General features: G+C 34.5%; 3 protein-coding genes across 10 annotated transcripts in view; 1 reads left to right on the top strand and 2 right to left on the bottom strand.

Moving 5' to 3' along the window:
- Positions 1-6,398: 6,398 nt before the first annotated feature.
- Positions 6,399-18,522, bottom strand: Gclm (Glutamate-cysteine ligase modifier subunit). The gene is made up of 6 exons (XM_073091937.1): positions 18,060-18,522; positions 13,388-13,688; positions 9,079-9,216; positions 8,331-8,447; positions 7,043-7,228; positions 6,399-6,668 (listed from the first exon to the last, which is right to left on the bottom strand). The coding sequence occupies exons 1-6, from the start codon at positions 18,153-18,155 to the stop codon at positions 6,481-6,483; spliced, it is 1,026 nt and encodes a 341-aa protein (XP_072948038.1). The 5' UTR covers positions 18,156-18,522; the 3' UTR covers positions 6,399-6,480.
- A 2,011-nt stretch (positions 18,523-20,533) lies between these two features.
- Positions 20,534-24,526, top strand: LOC140756770 (transmembrane protein 14 homolog). Its single transcript, XM_073092328.1, has 4 exons — positions 20,534-20,789; positions 22,051-22,098; positions 22,286-22,376; positions 23,606-24,526. The coding sequence occupies exons 1-4, from the start codon at positions 20,714-20,716 to the stop codon at positions 23,724-23,726; spliced, it is 336 nt and encodes a 111-aa protein (XP_072948429.1). The 5' UTR covers positions 20,534-20,713; the 3' UTR covers positions 23,727-24,526.
- Positions 24,514-27,397, bottom strand: part of LOC140756754 (A disintegrin and metalloproteinase with thrombospondin motifs like) — a 175,990-nt gene continuing 173,106 nt past the window's right edge. For 6 of the 8 annotated variants that reach the window (XM_073092304.1, XM_073092305.1, XM_073092302.1 and 3 more), the window contains one exon: positions 24,514-25,999. Coding sequence is in view for 2 of the 8 variants with exons in the window: in XM_073092308.1 (XP_072948409.1) it covers positions 25,987-25,999 (13 nt within the window). In the remaining 6 variants the exon portion in view is untranslated. The remainder of the gene's footprint in view (positions 26,000-27,397) is intronic. The other 2 variants (XM_073092303.1, XM_073092309.1) reach the window with 1 other exon arrangement.

Below are 27,397 nucleotides of genomic sequence, written 5' to 3'. Positions count from 1 at the left end.
ATACTCCATAGTGTTTTGGTATCGGTACCCTGCTTGCGCATTAGACCTTAAGTTCAGCGCGTGCGCGTCACGAGCGTGAAATTGTCGCACTTTTGCTTTCTCGATGTCGCGATATGTGACGTCCTTCCTTTCGCTTTAATTACCATCATTACTGTCATTACCAAGGTACATGACCTGAGGGGAATGATCGTTAGGTGCTTATGTACTTTGTCCCTGTAGTTTCGGGACCAGAACAGGGCTACGGTGCCTGTCGTAAGAGGCGACTAAAGGGGGTTTCCGGGGTTGCGGGTGGTAAGAGTGGAAGCTCAATCCGTCCAGCAAGCGACTTCTGCAAGTATAGCGGTATGTGTAGCCACATACGCGTACACGTGATGTGGCAAGCTTAATCCTTACCAGGGTGGAGCCTGACAGGGCAACACGCTTAGAGGACTCCAGTTGCGTTCCTCTGGAAATCCCGAAGTCCTCATCACGGCGTCAAGGAGGGCCACGGTTAGTGCCATAAGAATCCCACATAACCCCGTGTCGCTCCCATGGTACCTTTTGAAGATTTCCCCCTCGTCAACAAAAAAATGGTACATACTTTAGTAAGGAATACACTTTGAACGTGGTTTCACTCAGGAGGTACCATTGCCAATCCTGTTTCTGCCTAATAATAGCAATGTTCCGGTTTGAAGGGTGTGGTAAGGGAGTCTTAGGCGTTTTAACTTAGTCTTCACGGGCAGCAACGTGTAACCGACCTCAGATTTGGGTATAATATTGTCTGAGATACAAAAATCCAGATAATATTAGATCCTTAACTGAGGTCGGCTACAGATTCGCCGCTACCCCGAGGACTACGCTGGAATGCCTTGGAAAAGTATGTCTCCCTTACCACACCCTTCAAACCAGAATACAGCAACGCTTAACACTGCTGTTATTAGGCAGAAATAGATGTGGCGGTGATGACGTTAAGTCGAACCACAAATGGCTCTACCAACTTCATATAGAGAAACTAAGGCGCAAGTCAACCAGGCAGGCACAAGGCAGGTATAGCGTAGTGGTTAAGAAACTCAGCCTCTTGATCGAGGGGTCCGAGGTTCAAATTCCAGGCACGCACCTCTGATTTTTCAAAGTTATGTGCGTATTGGAAGTTAATTATTACTTGTTTAAACAGTGAAGGAAAACATCGTGAGGAAACCTGCATACCTGAGAAATCTAAAAAAAAAATTTCAAAGGTATGTGAAGTCCACCAATTCGCACTTGGCCGGTGGACTACGGCCTAGTCTCTTTCTGAGAGGAAATCCGTGCCCAGTGGGACAGTAATGTGATGTTGATGAAGTCAAACACAGCTAATGTGCACAAGCTTCTTGCAAGACTATTATGATCATGTATGTACAGTAAGTAGACTTTCATTTCACGATAATGTCACGCGTAACGTGCACGATGATAGTGCACAAACACTTTTTATTCGTTTAGTGGAATAAAAAATCGTGGTAAAGAGTTTGTGTGTACTTACGTACATAGGAATGTACGTCTGCGGCTGTAGTTCCGACCACACATACCGCCGTCCTTCCCGGGGTCGCTTACTGGACGGTTAGAGTTCCCACTCTTGCCGCCCGCAACCCCGGAAGCTTCCTTTTAGTCGCCTCTTACGACAGGCAGGGGATATCGTAGCCCTATTCTAGTGCCGCAACTACAGGGACAACTCTGGAATGACTAAGAAACAGAGACAGACACTTACCTACAAGTGGCGTTAAAACTTAGTTCTATGGGGGTAAAACGCATATCTTTGACCGACTTCAGGAAGGATTCTTATCGTGTCTAATGTTGATAACAAATCTATATGGCAGTGGTCATTTACCGTTAGGCGTAATGTATACTTATCAGCTACTTCTATATTATAAATTAATCTTTATTGGTATAGTATTTTTAGTATATTATGTACCTAGATTTTAAGTTTCTTTGTGAAGTTATGGCTGTTGTTACATCGCGCCGCGCGCGCCGGTTACAGAATTTCCGTACTGTACCTATAGACATGCGACATTTAAAGAATGGATCAAATACATAATATGTACAAAAGTAAACCCAATATATTTATAGGAGGATAATTTTATTAATGAGCACGTTTGTAAGCTTTGGCTAATTACGAGAATGCTGTAAATATTTATTATTGGCATGTATATAGGGTACATTATTACTATTGTATTTAAGTTGAAATGTTATGTATACTATGCTGTTTGTATGTCTAAATAAATAAAAAAATAAATAAATAAACTAAGAACGTCCATAAATAAATTGCGTTAATGACTATTGATTTGACAAGTCAGCGCCATCTTGTGTAAAAATTACAAACTTTTATTTTAGCACGTTCGCGCAATAGCCGAAATTAGATCGCAATGATATATCGATTTTAGCTCGTCAATAGTAATGAAGATTGAATTACGACCAAAAAAAGACAGACATATAAAAATAGAAAATGATATGGCCCTAACTATGCTCCACAACGGCGAATTAGTTTTATATGATAGTGGTAGAACCTTATGTGGTTCGACTACAGCGACACCACCGCCACACCGAATTCTCCCTTATAACAGCAGTGTTAAACGATACTGGAATAAAGGATGTGGTAAAGAAGAACTAATAATCCGATGCGTTCCAGCATAGTCCTTGAGGGTGGCGGTGCGTCTGGTGCGGTGGCCGACCTCAGGTATACTATATACTACTATCTGGAGTTGATTACAGATGTCCATAGGCGGCAGTAGCTACAGGTTTCATAGAGCTTTTTCATCTAGTGCCTGCAAAAATCGTAGCATTTGATCGCTGCATCAAACTTCCAAAAAGCTAAAATTAAAGTATTGATCTTGGATGGAAGGCTCTAAGTTATAAAATGTCAGCCGGATGGATTTATTAACCTACCGCCGGATGGATTTATTTACCTACCTAAAAAGTTAAGATAAAAAAAAACACAAAAAAGCAAAGATTTGGTGTAAATACTTTATTTGTAACATAATTCGATTTATTGTCTACAACATAACAAGTTAGTTAATTATTTTTATTTAATTAAATAGTACGAATAAGTGCATAACATATTTTATAACCATCATCCTATTTCATTTAATATTTAAGAGGGAAACTACTACATAGTCCATATTTTTAAGTTTCATCAACACTAATTTAGGTTTTATTCACAGCGCCTAAGGTTCCCAACAATTATATAGGCTCGACTTGGCGGAGGCTCTGCCGTGCCTCCAGACCCTATTTAAAAGTTTAATAGCTCTTAATAATAAAGCTTTTTTATAATATAATATTGTTAGTATAAACTACACAGGAAAGTTATTAATTATAACAACAAAATTAACAAACATTTTGAAATGGTACATAATAAGAAATGTAGGGTTATAACGGTAATCTTTAAGAATTGTTCGGATTGTTCCCGTGTAAGCAATGTTGTTTTAGTGACATATTTAAACGAATTTTATTGTAGTGCACATATAGAAAAGTTACAAAGTTCTTCCACTAGAGGCGCTTATAATGTTGCCCATATCGGTAATTTTGACAAGTTTTTATTCACATATTTTTGTGCGTACTATGAAATGATATTAGTAAATTTATGAAGTACTATTTAAAATGTAAAGAAATAATATCAAGGAAATTCTTATATAAAGTTCTGTTAGTATAAGTCTATTTCCACTTAGTTTGAAATTTGTTGTTAATGATAGAGTAACGAAATTATAGACATCGAAGACGCTATCTGTAGGCAATTTTGAACATTACTCTTTGATATATGTACACGATGGGAAACTATTTCGGGAATGTTACAATTAAAATACTGTTTTATATAAAGATGCGTTTTACATTTTTTATGTTTTATTCATTCTCATACAATATTTTTAAATTAAGTATTCACATAATTTAAGTTATAACAGAATGCAAGTCTACAATTTAATAAATTATATTCGTAACAAAATTTTATAATTAAAATGAACCAATAGTATTATAATTATAATAGGGTATATTGCGTTTTACATTATTTATTACTGATTATTATTTTTATTATAAAAAATACTTTCACATTTAAGTTTTTTTCATAACCAATGTTTAGAACAATTTACCTAAAATTCTAGTATTAACATAATTAAAATATCACCTTATACCAAATTTCAAAGTTTCAAAAACCTTTCCATTAATTTCAAACTTTCAAATGAGATTACTAAATAATAATTTCATCTTATATTAAGTAACAATATAAGTACTTAGTTATTATAATTTTATTTTAAGCACTAAAGCATTCAATTTAAGATCTCGTATTCCTAAGAGAGGAATTGATAGAGTCAATGAATGACCAGAGAGCTGGCTCATACCTCGGACAGCGAATTAGCATCGTTATCCAACGAGGGAATGTTGCCAGTATTCTAGGAACTCAGGGACAATTAATTATTATAATGTTTTTGTTGTATTTATTATTGTAAGAAATCTTGAAAATAGAGAGGAATTTTTATTTCTTTAATTAAAAAAAAAAGGAAATTATTTCTTGTTTATTATAAAATGCTTTCGTAGAAGCCAATTCGGTATTTTTTTTTGAGGATTTATTCTTATTTCGAAGTATATTTAGTAAAGTAAATTTTACTAAGAGGTGAAAAATAATGGTAGAATTAAATGTGCTTATAAGAATAATTAGCATTCCTCAAAACTTTTATTTATCACAGCATTTTTTGTTATACACCTTTCTTAATCATAAAATAATCACATAATTTTGTATTGAATGTAGTTTAAAAGTAATTGTATTTTAATTTTACTTTTACTATAGTCCGATTCATAATTAGGTATCCAAAATGTAAACAAAGGTGTTGACCTATCAAGAAAATACGTTTCAAATGGTAGTTTCTTATTTTTGACGATATTAAAGTAGTACAATGATAATAAAATAACAATCTAAATAAATTAAGATCAATTCACATTTTCAAATATTTATATGAACTCAGTTTAGTTCCATACAGTAATAATAAAAAAAATCAAGTTTTATGGTAGATAATTAAAATATGATAATGGTAACACAATCGGGATTCAAAACATTTTTGTGCCGCCATTTTAAAGTTTCGTAGCCGAAGTTATTTATTTTCGTGATCGTGGTTGAAGTCTGATGTTTTCTCGATTTATTAGCGTTTGTCAAATTGTGTAGTTGTTAAAGTTTTCGTTTTTGGTGAGTTTGATAAAGTCTTTGTTTCTTGTTAATTTGTTAAGGTTTACAATACCTGTAATCGTATTTTGACAATGACATTTCTTTGTTTAGATTTTGGACACCGAATTATGAATCAGACTATAGTTTTGTATTAATGTATCATTATTGTTATCAGTTATTCTATATCATTCTATATCATTCCGTATCATTATTGTTATATGTAATACTTTACAATATATTGTTCCACGGGGTCATACAAAATCAAATTTAAATATTATAAAAGTAAATTTTTCATTTAAATCCCTTATTTATTTTGTATTCTGTAAAACCCACTCAACTTTTTTATTTTGAAGTGAACATGCAGTCAGTTTGTAAGTTGTTCCTACCGCTCATGGACATCTGTAATCAACCCCAGATAGAATTAGTCCTAAGTGAGGTCGACTACATACACGAGTACGTTGCTACCAGAGGACTAAATTTTAACGCTTGCGTGCGTTTTTAGTATATTTTTAGGACGAAATTTACGATAATTATACTGCTTTACCTTAATTTTTTTATAAGTTCAAACAACTACTTTGCAATACTTTGGTTACATATTCCACATTTTATGACACCCTGGTAATGAGCAAACAAATTTATTGTAATCAATCAATTCATTTTTTAAGCTTTTATTTATAATAAATCATCATTAATATTGAATTTATGACTGTCATTAATTGAATAAATCGTAAAAATTAAAATTCTTGGATCTATTAATACCATAAGTACATTTTAACTTATTTACTCTATATTTAGTACTAAGGCATGTGCAACTTATATAATTTTACATAATACGGTAACATTTTAATTAGGAATTTTGGGCAAATCCTAAAAGTTAAGTATCAAATATCCAAAATATGTCTCGGACTTTCAAAGTGACAATTTTTAAAATTTGAAATACTCATATAATCGAAAATATTTGCATTTTGGAAACAAGAATTTGAAGAATCTTTTGAAAATTTTGCAAAATTCCTGTATTTGTAAAAAAAATTGGAGAAATCACATTTTTTTTGGAAATCCACAAGTTAAAGGAATCCCCGTAATTTTTGGAAATTCAAATTCAATTAATTCAGATATTTTCTAAATTTTGAAACGAATTTGTATTGTTTCAAAATTAGAAAATATCTGCAAGTTATGACAATTCCAAAAAATTATGGATAAATGTTCAAAAAAGTTTCTCAAATTTTAAAACACCCTCATCTTCTTCATCAAAATTGCTGAACCACCCTCAAACCAACCATATCACTTCTCCTAAATTGCGACCCCGTCCAGCACATTATCCATCACACATACGTCGTCACCGTGTTCGATTCCCCGTTGAAGCTGCCCAGAGTGGCCTTACACACGTAGCCCTTGAGCGCGAGTACACCTCTGCACTTGATGTGAACCTGGTACCGCGCGCACCAGTCCAGGTTGTTGCAGCCCACACCGGCGTCGGATAACGTCTTCAATGCCGCTAGCGAGAGTAGATCTGCAATAAAATTGAAGTAAAATAAAATAAGGTTGTCGAAGGTGGTAGAACCCTTTGTGGTTCAACTCCGGCGGCACTACCACCTCACCAATTTCTGCCTCATAACAGCAGTGTCAGTTCTGGTTTGAAGGGCGTGATAAGGGAGACATACTTTTCCGAGGTGTTCCAGCTTAGTCCTCAGGGGCGCATCTGTGGCCGACTTCAGGTAGGATATCCTATCTGGGGTTGATTACAGATGTCCATTTGCGGCAGTAGCCATTTACCATCAGATGGACTGCATGCTCGTCTGCTACTCCTCCATTACAAAACAACGAGGCCAGGTCGATCTGAGCCACGGTCGGTCCGGGTGCGAGCTGAGCTGAGCTGTGTCTCACCGGGGGGGTCGGCGTGTGTGAGCAGCTGCACGTCGTTCGCCTTGCAGAAGGTGTGCAGCGAGGGTGGTACCACGCAGCACGAGGCCAGGTTGATCTGAGCTATGGTCGGCTTGACTCTAGCCCAACCGTGCAGCTTCCGGAGACAACCGCCGCCCACGTCAGCTACTCCGAGCTGGTGGACTCGACCTGGTGACACGATAGATTGGTATTTAGAAGTTTTTGATGTGAAACATCTATAGCCGCACGTAAAACCGATTTCTGGCGTGGCGACGCATGCCGTGGCGTCGCCACGCTATACGATGGTATATAAATACAGTCTATATGCAGTAGTGTGTACGGTGTGGCGACGCGTCGCCATGCGCAATCGAATTCAATAAATAGTCATCGTTATCTGGAAAAAAATCGTAATATTTTATTTTATCATTATGACATATTTAGTTCCTATCACAATATGTTCTTTTCTGCATATTACTTTTACAAAATAATGTCGATGTTTCACATCTGCCAGGCGTCCCGTGACGGCTCACATTTTTTATGAGTGTGATCACGAGGAAGAAAAAGAAAAAGTGGGGGAGGGATTTGAAAGACTGACAGGGAGAGGGAGAGACAGGCAGAGGGAGAGAGGGATGGAGAGGGCGAGAGACAGGGAAACGAAGCGGGACGGAGAGAGATATGGAGAAAAAATATATTATTAATCATTATTGATTTTTTATCAAGCAATGAATAAGTGTTTTGGTTGCGTGATTGTACCTTATATGATTTGTTGTGTTATTTCAATAAAATTTATTCTTACGCAACTCGGGGCAATACAATGTTTACTTTATAAACATTTCAAGTGTTTTCATTACAGTAATAAATTTTGTCACTTATGTGTGGTGTCTGATAATAAATCTTATCTTATTGATACATAATTTCATCATTATTTGGACGGCCCGCGTGGCCGAGCGGTGACCATACAAGTCTGACGCGCATAGGGTTGCAAGTTCGATCCCCGGCTAGACAAATATCCGAACTATCAATTATTAATTTAATAATGTGTTTTGGGGTTGGGTGTTCATGGCACCTACGTCACAGAGATTTCTAGTGCGAATCGAATGCGAAATATGAGTGTTAAAAGCGTCTGTTTTATAGGTAACAAATAAACCATACAGTACAAATAAATTTAGAAATACAGGATGATCATTTTTGTTCATATTTTCATGAGTAAATGATTATTTACTTTATTAAACACAAACACAGTTTTATAGGACAACTCTAGGTTGTTCATTTTCAGTGTTATTTAACATACCTTCTTTAACATAATCCTCGAGCACCGCCCATAACACCTTGATGCCGGGGAGGATGGCCTCACACTTCCTCGCATCCGCCTCGCTGTCGGCATCCATCTCCGTACTGGACATGCGCACTGGAACAAACGCATCTTATATTTTCTTTTGTGATATAGAAGTGGTTGAGTGTACAGTTCATGTGGTAGAGGCCATTACTGTCGATAGACATCTATGTAAATCCTAGATACAATCGAAGCCCCATCTGAGCTCGTCTACTGATGTTTTGCTATCTGTGAGGATTAAGTTAGAATGCTTCGTATAAGGGTCTCACGTTTACCAGACCTTGCAAAACAAAATACTTAGAACAGCGCTTAACATTGAAGTTATTAGGCGGCAATAGGTGTATCGGTGGTGCCGCCGTAGTCAAACCACAGAGGATTCTACCACCTTCACATGTACTGGTAGAATCATTCACAAAAATCACTGAAATAAGTGTGTTGATGTCTCGGGTAGGGGGGTATGTGGTTCTTAATTCCTTTTTTTGTAATGACATGGGGGCCCTTTTCTGTTTATTTTTTGTTCCTCCAAGGGAGGAAAGTTCATTTATTACAAAAAAAAAATAACACCTAGGATAGGTGTTATTTTTTTGTACCCTTAACCTTCGCATTCTGAGAACATGTGCCTTCCAATGAAACATAAATGTATTGATAATGATGATGATGATGATGATTGAAGTTTGACAGCTTAATTATTCAAAGCTAGACTTACCAACATTGCTTCCCAATGAGATAGGCGATGCTTTAGTAAACGCGTTCTTCATGGACTCATCGAGTGCGTCGTGGACGATGTCGGGATTGTAGGCTAGTATCACGCTTTCTATCAACTCTGTGTGTAGTGCTGTGAATACTGGAAAAAAAACAAAAAAAAAAACTTTTGAAATATATGTTCATAGATTAGTAAAGATACTTCGCCGCCTTGAAATTGAATGAAGCCACAAACGGCTTATTAGTAAGTTCTTTTTTTGAATTCTTGACAAATAAAAACATTTTTAGAGAAAATTTACGAATAAATAACTAATCGGCGTAATTTACATAATAAATAAATAATTATTTCAAATATTTTAGGGACATTTTAGCACGGGGACGTGGCAAAACTTTTTTACGCAACTATTTCAATTCTCAAAACTGAGTACATTTTCTTGTTAGGAGTGAGTAATCTTTACTAATCTATGTGTATGTTATGTATGTATACCAAATCACACTTAAAAGTGGACTTCGGCATAAACGATCTTAACCTATAACCACCAACGTGAATATTTCTTAGCGGAAAGTTGACTTGAAGGTACATAAAGTGGCGTGTACGTCGTTTGCGTGAGAGGGGAGTTCTGAGGGATTTTTATTTCTACTGGGCCTGTCAGGCCCTCACGTGGGCACTTAAAGGTTAAGGACCTTTATCTTGTCGCGCGTGTGCATGGAACACGCGTGTGGGCACCCTATCGCTTCATACGCGTAATATGTAGACGAGTCGCAAACAAATCAAGTAATTTTGAAGGTGGTAGAATCCTTTGTGGTTCGACTCCGAAGGCACCACCGCAACACCTATTTCTGTCTAATAACAGCATAACAGCAGTTTTAGGCGCTGCTGTGTTCTGTTTTGGGTGTGGTGTGTAAGGGAGACATACTTTTCCGAGGCGTTCCAGCTTAGTACTCAGGGGTAGCGGCGCATCCGTGGCCGACCTCAGGTAGGAATATCTAATCCTATCTGGGGTTGATTACAGTTGTCCATGGGCGGTAGTAGCCACTTACCATCAAATGGACTGCATGTTCATCTGCTACTCCTATATTATAAAATAATAAAAAAAAAACAATTTTGAAAACCGTACGGCATCAAGTGTTATCAGATGAAGATAATGATTGTTGAATTTGATGATAATAATGTTGTTTATGATGATGACTATGTGTTTTTAAAGGATTACTGAGCAAACGTGCATGCAATTTATCTGATGGTAAGTTCATGCCGTCCATGGATATCTGTTACCCACTTCATATGGAACCTCTGTCCTATTGGATCACAGATGTTTTGATGATGATCCAAGATGCTCGCATTATAACTCAGCAGGCATCTATTCCATAGAAACTATAAACTATTCCATAAACTATTCCATAGAAACGCAACAAGTATCACTTCACTCTAGAAATAGTTTCGATGGTAGGATGATAGGTTGATGATTTCCTCTTAGATTTAGTTTTACCATTATTTAAATATTGATGACGTTTTTTATGAAATTGCTGCTGTTCATGATGATATTTATTTTGATAATGTTTAAACTGTTGATACGTTTGATAACATTGAAAAAAAAATCAACTCAAAGAGTATCTGAGCGTAATCCCATAATCAATACAATATTATTGGTTTACCAAGGTCAAAACTCCATAAATAACCTTGTTCATTAGACACCATACAATACTCATATATCACATATCTCGTCGTTTTCCTTCAATTCATACGTTAATTCTTATTTGCTCGCCATGACTGATGGGCTGAGTGCGGTGACGTCATACACAATTTCCTTGTATTATACATGTAGGCACATGTATTATGTTGGTAGGGTTGCCGACTTTTTTGTACGAAGATAATATTTTTAGTATGAATTATAAAAATCTAGTAGGTACTCTTATAATCTCAAAATACTAAGATGTTACTTTTTATAACATTTTTTTACACTTCATGCAGCTTTTAACGATAAATTTCTCTACTGTTCGTGCTCGGAAATTCGAAAAGGGCTGCTAGCTAAAATATAACATTTTGCTTACCTACTACGTATCATTTTAGTTGTATGAAAATACGAAAAATGGAACAATACTATATTTTTACCACCTTCAACTTAGAACTGAGGTAAATTTACCACACCTATTTGCCCGATAACGACTAATAGGTGTACTGATCTGGTTTGAACAGGGTTATAATCGAGAGACATACGATGAAACTTAGTCCTCATCGGTAGTAACGCATATGGCTGACCTTAGGAAGAAATCCAATCGAATCAGGTGGCCTGCATGATCGTTCGATAATACTATAAAAATTGTTTGGTTACCCTAATGAGATAGGTACGACAAGTGTGTATGCTTGTAGAATATTATTAGTATTTACATATCAACCACCCAGAGCGTCTGTAATGACTAAGCACTTCTGTAAGTCTATTTTTGTTAAATTTCAAGGACTTATTTGTTTAAAAACTTACAATATACCTATTTTATAAAGCTGATGGCTTCATACCGTTATTCGTTATACCATAGACACGCAGTGCTCCAGGTTCGATCCCCGGCCAGACAAACATCAAAATGATTCTAGTTTTCTGTTTTCGGTCTTGGTGAGTGTGATCTTGTTGTAGAGTGCTTTTTTATTATGTATTTATTATATATTACTAGATTTTGCCCGCGGCTTCGCCCGCGTTTAAAAGAAAATAATATGACATACTAAAATACATAAAACTGAAAATTCGTACCTTCATTGGAATACCAGTGGCGCTATCTGGCGAATATTGGTCGTACCAACTCTGAAACCTTCGTGGGCTCATGGACAACAACTTTGCTAAAGATCATCACTTGATCAAATGCAAAGTTTACGATTCAATCCTTACTAATATCGATTAAAATAATCGTTTTTTTTTGGTCCAAAAGATCGATTCTCCGATTAATCGATCTTAGATCGCCATCCCTAGTTCTCGTTGGATTTCCTTGATAAAAACTATCCTATGTCCTTTCTCGGGTCTCAGACTATCTTTGTACAAAATTTCATTAAAATCGGTTCAGTGGTTTAGGCGTGAAGAAAACACAACCAGACAGGCAGACAGACGGACAGAGTTACTTTCGGATTTATAATATTAGTAAGGATTCTTTCATATAGAGTGAATGTTTATTTTTATAATATTGAAGTAACATACGAGTAGAGCAATGCACCTGATGGTAAATGGCTACTGCCGCCCATAGACATATGTAATCTACCACCTTTATAATAAATAAGTACATAAACATGACGGAAGCAATTACTAGTATTGCTAATGTTATTCTCGAAATGATAAGGACATTTCGTTATCAGTAATCAGATATCTATGTCTTATCACTTTCAAATCTGTAATAGGATTACGTCAAATTTTAACAAATTGATAACAAGTGTATATCATCTGTTTAACACTTGTGGCTCCGGGGATCGAATCCAGAACCCACTGCGCGTCTGACCGGTATGGTGCCGGGGTCATCGAAAGTCAGTTAAAAAATATTGTTATAGGTAAAGAATACTAAAAGCCACGCTAAAATCGCATAAGGTAAATCTTTATCGATAATCCTGATGAGGACATTGAGAAAAAAATATTAAAATCGTGTATTTATCGTTTCTTGATAACTGTTCAAAATTTTGAATTAATCTCTTATAGTACGATTCTCCCTGCTTTATTATGATTCTAGTGAGTCGAATAGGAATTTGACAGATTCTACTTTGGACATCGTAGTCTAGTATGGACAGATTCTACTTGGGGCAAATTCTATACTGGACAGATTCTACATTGGACAGATTGGACAGGACAGAATGTCGACTAAACCCCTCAGAAAAATGTACCTGCTATATTTTTGTCTTTTTTAAAGGCAACCTTTGCCCTATCTGTAATTAATCTGACCGTATAAAGTGGGTAAAAATCGGGTCCAAAGATTCCGTTATATACCCAGATACATACATACAGGTCAAGCTAATAAAAAGAGTTGTAATAAGACAAAGCAGTGATAGCTTAGTGGTTGAAACTCTCGCCTCTTGATCGAGAGGTCCGAAGTTCGAGTCTCAGGTACCTACGCAGCTCTGATTTTTCGAAATGATGTGCGTATTACAAATTAATTAAATTAAATTAAGTATACTTGAAACATGTGTACTTGAAAGATCTAAGAAAAAAGTTCTCAAAGGTATGCGAAGTTTACCAATTCGCACTTGGCCAGCGCGGTGTACTATGGCCTTATCCTTCTCATTCTGTGAGGAGACCCGTGCCCAGCAGTGGAACAGTAATGAGTTGATGACAATAAGAATAACTCACCGTTCTCCAAGCACTCCGTCAACGCCGTAGTGCTATCCTCATTAATGAAGATCTTGACACCAATCTTCAGATTCTTCCTCTCCTCCTCCGCCATCTTATTGTGGACGTCATCATGAGGCCTCGTTATGTTTAGCACCGCTTCCCTCGGCGCCGTGGACGTTGATACCACCATGTAGTTGGAGTTCTGTCGGATTGGCACCAAATCCTCTTCGGGTATCGCTGACCCATTCTGTATGGGCAGGTCGTGGTGCCCGTTTTGAGTTCCCCATTCTGATAGCGTTAGTTTTATGCTTTCTGATAGCTGAAAAAAACCAAAGTTAATATAAAATTAACAAGCGTTTTCGAGTTATTAGAAGTTTTCTCTCCGTGAAACTTTTAATATAGAAGTAGCAGACGAGCATACAGTCCACCTGATGGTAAGTGGCTACTGCCGCCCATGGACATCTGTAATCAACCCCAGATAGGATTAGATGTTCCTACCTGAGGTCGGCCACAGATGCGCCTCTACCCCTGAGGAATAAGCTGGAACGCCTCGGAAAAGTCTGTCTCCCTTACCACACTCTTCAAAACGGAACACAGCAGCGCCCAACACTGCTGTTATTAGGTAGAAGTAGGTGTGGCGGTGGTGCCGCCGGAGTCGAACCACAAAGGGTTCTACCACAATCGTACTAAATGTATAGTACGATTGTGGTAGGACTTAATCCATGAAATGTAGTAAAACATTTTATCTTGTTTCATAGATTAGTAAAGATTACTCACTCCTAACAAGAAAATGTACCCAGTTTTGAGAATTGAAATAGTTGCGTAAAAATGTTTTGCCACGTCTCCGTGCTAAAATGTCCCTAAAATATTTGAAATTATTATTACAAATTATTTAATTATCATGTAAATTACGCAGTATTAGTTATTTATTCGTAAATTTTCTCTAAAAATGTTTTTATTTGTCAAGAATTCAAAAAAAGAACTTACTATAATAAGCCATTTGCGGCTTCATTCAATTTCAAGGCGGCGAAGTATCTTTACTAATCTATGTCTTGTTTATACAACACACTTCTAAGTACAAATATAACATGTCTAAGTACTTTTATCATTACCTTAAATCTGTTCTACACATGTTCAAGTTGATACGATGTAAACATCAAATATTATCAAAGTAATCCATTTCTGAAACCGACGCGACGGTGTGTGTTATCATAACAACAGCTCGCTTTTGTAGTACTGAGTATAGTCCGCGTAAAACTGCTAGGCCGCTCTGAATATAGAAATGAATCGCGTCGCCATAGCATATTGTATGACTACACCTGCTCGGAACAACTTCAGAGCGGACTAGCAGTTTGGCGCGGACTATACTTAAGTCTTTTTTTATAATATAGGAGTCGCAGATGATCATGCAGTCCACCTGATGGTAAGTAGCTACTGCCACTCATGGACATCCTTAATCAACCCCAGACAGGATTAGATATTCCTGCCTGAGGTCGACCACAGATGCGCCGCTACCGTTGAAAACTAAGCTAGAATACTTCGGAAAAGTAGGTCTCCTTTACCATACCAAATTTAAAAAGACGGAACACGAGAAATGGATTGAAATTAATTAAAACCATAAATATATCATGTGAATATATTGCTTGTTAGTAAACTTAAATAAATCTCAGGTAAACTTCAATATCTGTCTGATAAACTTCACAAACAATATTTACCTAAGTTTCATTATGATATCTTTATCTAGGTAGCTTCATTCATCATAACATCACTATCATCACGATGATTAGTTATTAGCACACCCACAAAGGAAATTCTGAGGTTTTTATAATTTTCTGTACTTATTGCACATTTTCCTTATACAAATTTTACCAAACATATTATTTTTGTATATTATATTTTAAATAACGACCCGCGTGATAGAGCGGTAAGCATTTGGTTCTAAAGCTATTTAAATGATGAATTAATATTTCTGTTGTGGGTCTGGGTGTTTGAGTTTACGTCTATGTATGTGTCCATGGCACCTACTATATATGGAATCCTAGGTTAGTTATATAGATTTTGAGATCTATCTAAAGAAGAGCACAATTGCTTTGCTACCCCAGGACTAAATACCCAGTGGGAGCCTCATATATGTACAGAACACAACAGAGCTCACATCTATTTCTGCCTTACAACATGTAAGACAAAAATAGGTGCTGCAACGGTGCATACTACGTCATCATCATCATCAACGCATACTGCATATGGACAGCTAAATGGAAATGACTGAATTATGCCTTATACACCCTTCAAACTGTGAAAAACTAATACTTAAAGGCAGAAGTGGGTGTGGCTTTATAATTGTATCGATTACATATACATAAATTTACATATACTATAATCAAATCAACCTTGATTAAGTACCTATTAAATTGCATACTTATAACATTGTAGATAGTGTTATCAAATGCTTATTATATAAATGTAACAATGTTATAATCTGTCACAATGAATAGAGTATATATAGTATACTTATGTTTTAAGAGTCTGAATTTTTGTCCACGCATGGTTTGAAAATAAAAAAAAATATTTAGTGATGAAAAAAAGAGATTGCAATTCAAATGCAAAAAAAGGGAAACATGATTGATTACTTCTTTTAGAAATTAGATTGAAATCAAATGATTACCTCAGCTTCAATAGGTTTTCTTTATGGAAAGTGGCAATAAAAGAAACTGCTTAACACATAATTCGCGATAAAGTGTATAGTGTTTTTACTTAAACAATATATATTTATCATTGCAATAATTACTTGTTTTTGATTTGATTTTAAAAAAACTCTGGGAGATTCATGATTTTATTGTAATAAGTTGAATACTGTTTTCCAAGGAATATTTGCCCTCCATCAATAATCTATATTAAGATACAGTCAATTTTTTGTGGTAGAATAATCTTTACATATTTCTTTTTGCTATAATTTAGAACCAAATTGTTTTAACTTAAGGTCCAACATCTATCTTTCGAACTTCTCCTTTTACTTTAAATACCAAGGAAGTTTTATTAGCAAAAAAAACTACCCCACATAAATCTTATACCATTTAAGGTAAATCATTATGATCAAGTAACAAAAAAAATGTGCCTAGATGAACCCCTGTAGTACACCCTATAGTATTTTAGTACTAGAGATTTTGCTAATACTAGCACTTGGTACTTTACTATACTTTAGTTACTATTCTTTAAAAGATACAACTTGAGATTTACTGTGCATATGCCATAATAATACAATTTTAACAATAAAGTTTTAATTTCAATAAGGTCAAATGCTTTAGATAAGTCATAAAAATGTCTTTATAATTTTTCTAACAATTAATTTAATGTCGTAATATTTGAACTCTGTCTATTTAAAAGATGGTAGAATCAGTGAAGCTTGACTACTAATCCTACACCTATTGTAATTGTGAAGCACTTTTGCTTTAAAGAGAGTTTTCCGGAATCGCAAAGTATCTGTGATCAATTTCAGGGAGTTATCCTATATATGTAGAGATCCTATACATAGAGATCCTATACATAGAGTAGATGTAGTATTATGTTTTTTATAACATAGGACGATAGACGAGCATACAGTCCACTTGATGGTAAGTGGCCACTGCCGATCATGGACATCTGTGATCAAACCCAGATAAGATTAGTTTCCTACCTGAGGTTGGTCACAGATGCTCCGCCATCCCTGACGACTAAGATGGAATGCCTCTGATAAGTAAATCTCCCTTATCTTACTAGAAAGCATACTCTCTTGCAAGTTAAATTTTATAAAAAAGGGCTGTAATTTGGTTTTAGTAAAGGCAAGTTGCTTTCAACATTATAGGGAAAACACTGTTTTGTAAATTAAGTTACAACTACCAAAACACATGAATTATTCAAAAGGAAGAACGGAATCAATAGGGAAAATATCAGATCAGGTTGCCGTACTACTACAATACAATACAATACAAAAACTCTTTATTGTACACCAAATTTATAGTAACAAATACAAAATATTTACAATAATTAAAGGTACAAGTGGAGGCCTTATCACTAAATAGTGATTTCTTCCAGGCAACCATTTACTTATTGCAAGAAAGAGAGAATTATATAAAAGAGATCCAGGGTAGGGGTGTACATGAGAGTCATATTTTAAGTATATCAGCAACTAGAGTTCTTAAGAATAGAAGAAAAAGGAGAAAAAGAGGAGAATACATAAAGTAGGAAATAATAGAATAGTATAAAAATAACAGGGTAGTTAGGAAGCAGATTACAATGATAGATAAAATTCTTTTACTTGATTTTTAAAAGAATCCAGTGACTGCGCACGTTGGATAACAACCGATAAGGCATTCCATAGGCGCACAGCCACTGCAGTAAAAGATTTGCTAAAGAACTGAAGAAGAAGAAGAACAATACTGAATGTATACTACAATTATACTATTAGAACTGTTGTTGTTATTAAACAAATATTACCACTACTAGTTTTTTTACTAGTTTACTGCTAGTATTTCTTGTAATAAAATTAATTAACAACATCAACAACTAATTTCAACAGTTTCAATCAACACTACTATACAATGTACAGCCTCGTTCAATGCATATTATACACAGTTTGAACTCAATACACAAGTCTTTGTGAAACTAAGGCCTTAATTAAGGATTTTAATTCAGATAATTAAACCACACTAACCTCTTCAGTTACATTTTGTCCAGCCTTTTTCTTGATATCGATCAAATTTAACACATTCCCAGTATTAATTGTCACTTTTGAAGCACTTTTTAACATCGTGGCCGACTTGAACTAAGTTTTTTACAATGCTTCAGGGCTTTACGTGTGCCAAGGCTATCGTTTAAATGGAATTAAGGAAAAAAACGCGACCAAACGCTACATGAAGCGTCGATAAACTGAACACCGGCCTTGTACAAAACTCATTTTATATCATATCAGCTGTAGATTAGGGAATGACGTAGTGTAGGATCTATGACAAAATATTGTGTTCTACATTATCGGTACCAGGAAGTATTGGTCATGTGGTAAGAATAGTCAGAAACGTACAATCACAAGAATTTAGCCTTATCTAATTTATTTTGCGATTTTAAATTATTTATTCTGGTTTGACATAAAATGAAATCAAAAGAATGAAATAGTGTCATCGTGACATGTCATTACATTAATATTCTGTCTTGTTATTCACAGACTGCTTGAATAAAAGTCTGTCTGTGGAGAGTAAAGGTAAGGATAATAGGGAATATGCATGTGATTTAGATTTGCTTGTTATTTTTTTCCTCGGTACATTACGGTCCTGAAATTACATCTAAACCATTATTTTTTCTTTATTTCGTATTAAATTGTTTAAAACTTTAATCAAAAATCTGTAAACTCAAATTTGCAAAACGCATTCCCATTGGTCGAATCGAAAAATGACGTCACATAGCGTGTTATGATGTTTATCGGCGTCGATATTCAAACTGTTTGAGAGAAAAATTGTTTTTGTCTATATTCCTACAGTGCTATTTATTACCTGGTGCAATTTTTCTACATAGTATTATTAGGAATAATCAAGAACAATGATTGAAAGTAGTTTTGTCAAAGCACAATCGGACTATTTACCTAAAATATGCAAAATGAATAAATTGGTTTTATGCATAGGTCAATTCAGAAATATTTAACTGATCATAACTTATTTTGTTAATATTCTATTTTCTTTCTTTTTTTATAATAAAGGAGTAGCAGACGAGCATACAGTCGACCTGATGGTAAGTGGCTACTGCCTATCACCTATCTTTACCTATCTTTATAATATTATAAATTATAATAGATTATAATGCATTTTGTGTGCTTCAAATGATAGTCCCTGATGTAGAAGTCGATAAGTACCTAACGAAGTAGACGATCAATGCAAAATTTTAAAATTATTTACCTAAAATTATTGTTTGTTACTGTAAATGCAAATGTTAATGCGATTTTGGAGATACTTTATCTGTTTCCCATAATCTTGCACCAGATTTTATTTTGCGTATTTTCGCATCTTTTGCAAAAGAAAAAACACTATATAATGTATTTATAGTAGTGGTTTTGCACAATAACTCTAGGAAATATTTATAAAGTGATTATTTAGCCTTTTCCATGATGTTAATAGCGATGAAACCTGAAACCTAACCTGAAAACGTTTAATGATACCTTTATGTGCATACAGTTATCATCATTATCATTACAAATCACGCTACGTGACGTCATTCAAAGAGCGCGTAAAATGGCGGCGTTCAAACGTGTCAAATTTTATTGATACTTTAAATAATTTTTAAAAAAATATTTCAAACACTAATAAATTTGTTTATATTTTTTACTATGTTAAAACGATGTAATAAGTGGTTTAAAATAATAAAATAAAAATGTGCATATTCTCTATTATGGAGAGTGGAATAATATAAGTATTTATAAGTGTATCACATGGGAATATGTATTTAAATAAATGGCCAAGTGCAAGTGAAACCCGCACCTGGAGGGTTCCGTACAACCAATTTTTTTTTTTTAATTTCTAGTATTTATTCTTATAGCAGCCATTGAAGTACATATATTGTGAAAATTTGAACTGTCTACCTTTAACGGTTCAAAAGTTAGTTGGAAAATATCGAATAGCAGTTTGTTGTATGGGGACCCCTTTTTGTATTCAACTTTTTTTATTTTTAGTATTTGTTGTTATAGCGGCCACCATTATGCATCCTCTGTAAAAATTCCAAGTGTCTATCTTTTACGGTTCCAGAGATAGAGCCCTGTGACAGACGGACAGACGGACAGACGGACAGACAGCGAAGTCTTAGTAATAGAGTTCCGTTTTTACCCTTTGGGTACGGAACCCTAAAAGTGTTTCTCTAGTTGTAAGCACTAAAAACAGCAAGAAATCAGCTGAAAGGGCGCTACTCGCTAGTGTAGATAAGGAATATGAAATAAACTAAGGACTTGCCTTTTTAATACGCTTTTATTACATTAGACCTAAAAGTATTGTACAATGTTATTGTAGGTCTAGGGGCCGCATTACAGAATGTGTCATTTTTTTAATTTACGCTCTTGCTATAACGCCACCTTAGAAAGCCAACACCAAAAGTCAGAAGTTGACGTTACTACTAACTTGACAGATGACGTCAGTATAGGTGTTCTGTGGATGACGTAGACAAATGTCAAGTGTGACAGCTGACTGAAATAGTAAATCATTTATTTTTGGTCTTCGGTGATTTTAATGTAATAGTAGCCGATTAGCCGATTAAATAACTTTGCACTGCAATAGATAGCAGTAGTTAATTTACATTTAATTTCTACCTTTAAAGCCTTTTTTTTTAAACAAAATGGGAGTGGATCTCCTGGGATTTGCGTACGCAGCGACTGTTGCCGCCGGCGGTATTATGGGATATGCTAAAGCAGGTAAGATTTTAAGTTTTTTTTTAATTTAATGGTTGTAGCACTTGAAACTTATTTCAGTTTATATATTTAATTTGCGCCATTATTCCCAAAAAGAACTACCTATCAAGTTGTTTTCATATAACATTAAAGATAAGATAAATAAGTTGGACTCTCCAAAGTTTTTATACTTACATCAATCATCGTTGAATCGTTCTAGAACGTTCGATAAAATTAAATCATATTGCTTAAGTATGTAGATTTATGTACACACATTAGTCATTACATTTATTTAACATTACGTTTTTTTGCTAATCAACAATAAACATATTCAGCCGGTGAGTTTGGATTTCTCACTAAAATCAAGCTTGGCAGGGGTGGCAGAATCCGCAGTGTGTAGGAGCTCTAATATAGCTACTTCTATTTTAAAAAAGGAACAGGGAATGTTGATGAATGCAGCAGTGCATAACGCGGTGTAATAAGTAAAAAATCAAAAATGGTTTCTTTTTGACAAAATAGTCCACAATGCAGTCTTTTATGAAATTGCAAAATGAGGTAACGGTATATGCAATATTTTTATTTCAACTACTGTATATTATCTCTATTAATAATCTGGTAAAGTTTATAGTGGCGAATTTTCACACTATTTTTGCTCTCCTGTACAATTGACAAAATGTAGATACATTCATTTGACTCTTACACCCCGATAAGGCCCACTAAATTTAGGCTGAATGCCCATTTGCGATTATTGTGCAAGTGATCATTGCATAGGCTACCTTGTTGCTACTACATAGTTGCTTAAGCTGCTGTCATTGAAGCGTTAATATTATTGTTTGAGCAACCAATAAGTACACATTTGATTTTATTTGTAAATATGTCCACAGTCAATAGTCTATCACAGCGTTTCCCAGCCTTTTTCAGTTCACGGACCCTTAGGAAATCAAGCACAGTTTTCACGGACCCCCTTAATAAAGTAAACAGCAAAAAAACGGATTAGGTATTTATTTCAGTCTAATTAATACCTTTTTATTACTCTTAATAGGGGCGATCGTTGCATAAAATTTTGTGCGGGTCACAGAGGAAATTTGGGAAAATTAGACTCCTTTTTTCTAAGGTGCTTTAAATGTGTATTGTAAAGCTACCCCTGCGACAGAGAGAAATCCATGCAAAGTTTCCTCACAAAATGAAAAACTGACCAAATGACCCCTGGGACCACCATTGACTCTTTAAGTGCTAAAAATACTTATTTACCATAATAATAAATGAGTTTATTTGAATGTTTCAGGTTCCATACCATCACTCGGAGCTGGTTTAGTGTTTGGATCAATTTTGGGTGAGTATTAAGATATTTTCTTAATCTTAACCAACTTCCCAAAGGAAAGAGTTATCTATTTGATCTGTGTATTTTTTAAACTGTTTAATAATTTTGTTACTTATCTGTTTATGTTCTGTCTCATGTATTAATAATCTTACTATCCTTATTTGGTTATGAATAAATATTTTAATTCTTACATTTGAAGGCTTGGGAGCCTATCAACTAAGCCAGGATCCCTCAAGATATGGCCTGATGCTGGGCACGACTACCACTCTCGGCGGTCTCATGGGATACAGGTATGTTATATCTTAAACCAGGGGGCCTACCACCATCTTTTAAAAACCATCATAGTTTAGGAAAGTTTTATTTCCTCCTTAAAACACTAAAATATTCCGTCATACACAGTTGAACAAACTTAAACCCTTATTAATTTTTTGCTTTTCCATTGTGTACAACCAACTGAAATTGTTTTATTTTGCTTAAAAAGTTAAATTTCCTGCAAAAAAAGTAAAAGTATGATTCAAATAATATTGTTTTAAGAGATGGTAGGAACCCCCAGTAACTAATATGTAAGAATGTTTTGAATGCAAATGTTTTGAATTTAACTATAAGTTTTAATAATACAATATGTTATGAGACTTTACTCTTTAAACAATTTACAAATTCATTATAAACACTTGTATCTATTACTATATGTATATAATTCTTTACCAATTTACCTTGCTAATAGATCTTATCTTGTATAAATACCACAGTAACCATGGTAACGTAACGAGAATGAAGCTGGTAGGACTCAGAAATGTCTTATGTCTGCCTTACCATCTTCAAACAAAAAAACAGCAACACTAACACTGTTGTTATAAGCTAGAAATAGGTGTGGCGGTGATGTTGGAGTCGAACCACAGGGGCTTCTACGACCTTCACTAATTTTAATTTTTCCATACCCAAAGGGTAAAAACGAAACCCTATTACTAAGACTTCGCTGTCTGTCTGTCTGTCCGTCTGTCACAGGGCTATATCTCCGGACCCGTAATAGATAAACACATGAAATTTTTACAGTGAATGCGTAACGGTGACCGCTCTAAAAACAAATACTAAAAATAGAATAAACTTGAATATTAAAGGGGGTCTCCATACAACAAACCGGAATTTTTTGGCATTTTTCGATCTAACTGTTATAACTATATACCATACTAGGAAGACAGTAGTTGAATTTTTTACAATCCGTTTACTACTATAACTGGTATTACAATAAATACAAATAAGTACCAAAAACATATTTTAATTTTATTATATGTTGTTTACGTATCATTCATCATCACCCCAACGCCATCTATTGTTGAGTCATATAACTAAATAGTGTTAAAAATAATAAAATGAATAAAAATAAGTAAAAAATAATGAACATTTGGTGGTACGGAAGCCTCCATGTGCGAGTTCGACTCGTACTTGGCGAATTATTATTAGTATTTTTGGATTAATGGTTTTAAAAATTTCTATTAACATAATGTTTTATTACTTTCAGGTTCTACAACAGTAAGAAGTTCATGCCGGCCGGTCTAGTCTTTGTGTTATCAGTGGGAATGTTTGCGAGGATTCTGGCCAAGAATGTTGTATCCAGTCCCATGCCAGTGAAAGGAAGTTAAATGACTGACTTACTCACAAAGATATTATATATGTCTAGATACCACACCTATTTCTTTACTCATAACAGCAGTGTGAAATGTTGCTGTGTTTTGGTTTGAAAGCTGTGATAAGGGAGATATAGTTTTCCGACGTTCCAGCTTAGTCCTCAGGGGTTGCGGCGCATCTGTAGCCGGCCTCAGGCAGGAATATCTAATCATATCTGGGTTTGATTACAGATGTCAATGGGCGGCAGTTGCCACTTAAAATCAGGTGGACTGCATGCTCGTCTGCTATTCCTATTTTATCAAAAAAATATATACATTGAAGGCTAATAAGACATGAAATACCTCAGATACTTTGTATAGTTGTGTATTGTCCTTTGTACAGTACTATGGCCACAAGCAATGACAATTTTTACAGTATTTTATACAATTTCATTTGGGCAGCTGATCTAGACATATATAATATCTTTGGTAACTATTATACTCAAGCATTTTATTCCTATGTGTTCCAGTTGATGTAGATATTTTTCTTTGTAAGTATCAACTTATTTAATACCGTAAATGTAATTGTTTGAAGTGAACTTTTGTATTTGTAGTTCTTGTAGTATATGGAATTCTAGGTTTTGACAACTTCTTTTTTTGTTTATATATTGGTGCTATAATTTATTTGTATTATGATTATGAATGTTTGGTGTAATTTTACAAAATTATCGGTTGTAAAATTAATTATGTTTTGTAAAATAAGTGGTGTTGGGAATGATTTTTACTTTTCTTCCCTTAAGTGGATTAAAAATAAAAACAAATGTTCAAATTCGTTATTTTGTATTTCTTCTTACAATTTAGACAATTTAGGAGAAAAATATAAGAATTTGTTCACACATAAATATTTGGAACACAATAAATAGTCAACGGCAAGTGATGTTACAGTCAAGTATTGTTCCTATTAAAATATAATCTAATCCGCCAAAATACTAATGTAAATCTATTGGTAACTTTATAATTAAAGATCTATGTCACATAAATAGTTTTAGAAATTAAAAACAGACTTAAATTACAACAAGGGTATCAAATTGATTGGATTAAAATCCAAGTAAACAATATAAATTGTGAGATGAACTTAAAATAAAAAGGGGTAACCTAAGAATACTCGAATGTAATGTAACATTGTTGAAATGAGTATTACAGTAATAATACGACAAGTGCGCACGCTTGTAATATTACATTTTTGAACATTACAATGTGCACCATTTGTAAAGTTACTCAAAATTCATATACCTACTGTCTATTGATAAGTACTGTCAGTCGATCAGTTACAAAAGCGAATTTTCCTTCTATTAATACTCTTGAACTAAGGCAGTATTGTAATGTAATGCTTACAGTCGATCTATTACATTACATACAAATCCTCTTAGGCGTTACCCATAAAATATTACTAATTGTTCAGAAGGTTGCGAACCAGTCGCTAGACAGTTAAAAACAAAAATATAAAGCCTAACCTTTATCTTAATATTATTTTATAAAAAGGCACTTCTTGGCAGTTTCATTTACCTTAGAACAATGCTATTTTACAACCGTTTAAAACATAATCCATAGACTAAGAGTATTTCTATTATAAATCCAGAACCAAACGGAAATTCGCGCGGAATTCATGTTGATTCGGAGTTTAATGGTCATTTATACAAATATTCTAATGTACTTACAGTTTATTAATAGTAACACAATCACATTGTAATATCACTCACAGAACTGTGTCTGACACCATACAGTTTTGTCTTCAGACACATTTTAACACACACTCGCGCGCACATTCCTTTATTACCCGCTGAATACTGAATATTACTCCATTAATATTCGATTATATGAATAATATTAAATATTATGTTCATAATATTTATACAAAGTATTTTTATACGCTTCAATTAGTGCTGTGATGTCATAATACATGAAATTATATTTAAACTTAGAACAGATATTCTGGTTTCGTTTTTCGTATGTTTTCAATTCTAACTACAAAACTCGTTGCATTGTGTTAGCTTCGACTTTTCTGCCTAATTGGTCGTCAAAATATATCATGAATACATACTAACAACCAAGAAAAAAATGTTTTCAAGGCATTACGTCACGTTCGAAAAAGTACTATTAAAAGAATTACAGGAGTAATATTCACATATTATGTGGTATGTGCGCACGTTTCACAATCTGTAGGGTAGTCGAGGCTGGGTGCGGGCCGTAACCACCCCCCAGCATGCAGTCTTCAGTTTTGAGCCCGCTCGTGTCGCTAATGGCGGCTACTGTGGACATATAATTCATAATTAGACAGATTATTAAAAAGGGTACATAAGTTTTGGTCTTTACCTATCGAGTTTGAAGGTAGCTTTGTTTTAAATATAGTAAAGTAAATTATTTTTCAATTTTTTCTACAAAAGGTACAGCTTGTGGCTAAAGACAATAATTTCAATATTAAACAGAATGAAAATAGCCTTTTTAGCTGTGCTTTTAATTTTTAATAATCTATTTTTTAGTTTTTGATAGTTTTTTTGGAAAAAGTTAATAGCTTAAGAAAATATTTCAATTTAAAAAAAAATGAAAATATGATTTTAGTTGTGCCTTTAATTTTATTAATCTACATTTTAGATTGATAAGTAATCAAGTAGTGTATTTAAACTAAAATTGGTCAAACTATAATGACATGTAAATTAAACATTAATTAATGCAAGGTTATCATTCACTAAACGGTGTCATGCAATCGTATGAGTGCATATGAGAATGAGTAAGTATTTTTATCTAGTACTTATTACAAAATTACATATAGTGTATTGAAAGGATAGTGTAATCTAACTCTACTGTAAGATATTTACCAATTCAAATTTATAATACTGAAGAGTTCTAAGTGTCATGCTCAAGAAACTAGGAACACATAATTCGTTATAAACAATTTTTACAATTATATACATATAAAGTGAAAATGTTGTATGTCATCACACATGATGGTTTGAATACGAAGATAGGTTTGAAGTGAGTAAGTATGACTTTGTATTTTATATACATATGGTCGTATGTAGTTGCAATCTTTATTTTACTGTATTTTTGTGCATTTATAACGCGAGAATTGTTGGAGAGATATTGCAATATTTGTATTTGTAGTCCGATCTCTTTTAATAATATAGTAGTAGCAGACGAGCATGCAGTCCACCTGATGGTAAGTGGCTACTGCTGCCCATGAACATCTGTAATTAACCGCAGATAGGATTAGATATTCCTATCTGAGGTCGGCCATAGATGCGTCGCTACCCCTGAGGACTAAGCTGGAACGCCTCGGAAAAGTATATCTTCCTTTCCACACCCTTCAAACCAGAACACAGCAGCGCTTAACACTGTGCTGTTATTAGGCAGAAATAGGTGTGGCGGTGGTGCCACCGGAGTCGAACCACATAGGGTTCTACCACCTTCAGATTTAGACTTAGATATGGACACATGGTTAAGTGCATTATGTTTAGTGCACTATATATGTGTGTATGTATGTATAAGAAACATGGTGCATTTATTAAATATATCTGTACAATAACCTGTTTCAAGTATTTTAATGTTACAAGATTGCATCTACACAGTATGCTAGACACGTATGGTAGGAAAAATGTAAACAGAGTGAGTATGTATCCACTGAAATGTAGAAGACATGAGACATCCAC

Source organism: Epargyreus clarus, unplaced genomic scaffold, assembly GCF_041222505.1.
Source record: "Epargyreus clarus isolate Ecla_fem2 unplaced genomic scaffold, WU_Ecla_fem_2.2 ptg000035l, whole genome shotgun sequence".
Classification (NCBI taxonomy): Eukaryota; Metazoa; Arthropoda; class Insecta; order Lepidoptera; family Hesperiidae; genus Epargyreus; species Epargyreus clarus.
This window is presented reverse-complemented; position numbering and strand designations above follow the sequence as displayed.

Coding starts and splice junctions, on each gene's coding strand:
- LOC140756770 (XM_073092328.1), top strand. CDS start 20,714: ATGGGAGTGGATCTCCTGGGATTTGCGTACGCAGCGACTGTTGCCGCC. Junction 20,790..22,050: donor TATGGGATATGCTAAAGCAG/GTAAGATTTTAA, acceptor TGAATGTTTCAG/GTTCCATACCATCACTCGGA. Junction 22,099..22,285: donor AGTGTTTGGATCAATTTTGG/GTGAGTATTAAG, acceptor TTACATTTGAAG/GCTTGGGAGCCTATCAACTA.
- Gclm (XM_073091937.1), bottom strand. CDS start 18,155: ATGTTAAAAAGTGCTTCAAAAGTGACAATTAATACTGGGAATGTGTTA. Junction 13,689..18,059: donor GACAAAATGTAACTGAAGAG/GTTAGTGTGGTT, acceptor GGTTTTTTTCAG/CTATCAGAAAGCATAAAACT. Junction 7,229..8,330: donor CGAGGATTATGTTAAAGAAG/GTATGTTAAATA, acceptor TCGTGTCACCAG/GTCGAGTCCACCAGCTCGGA.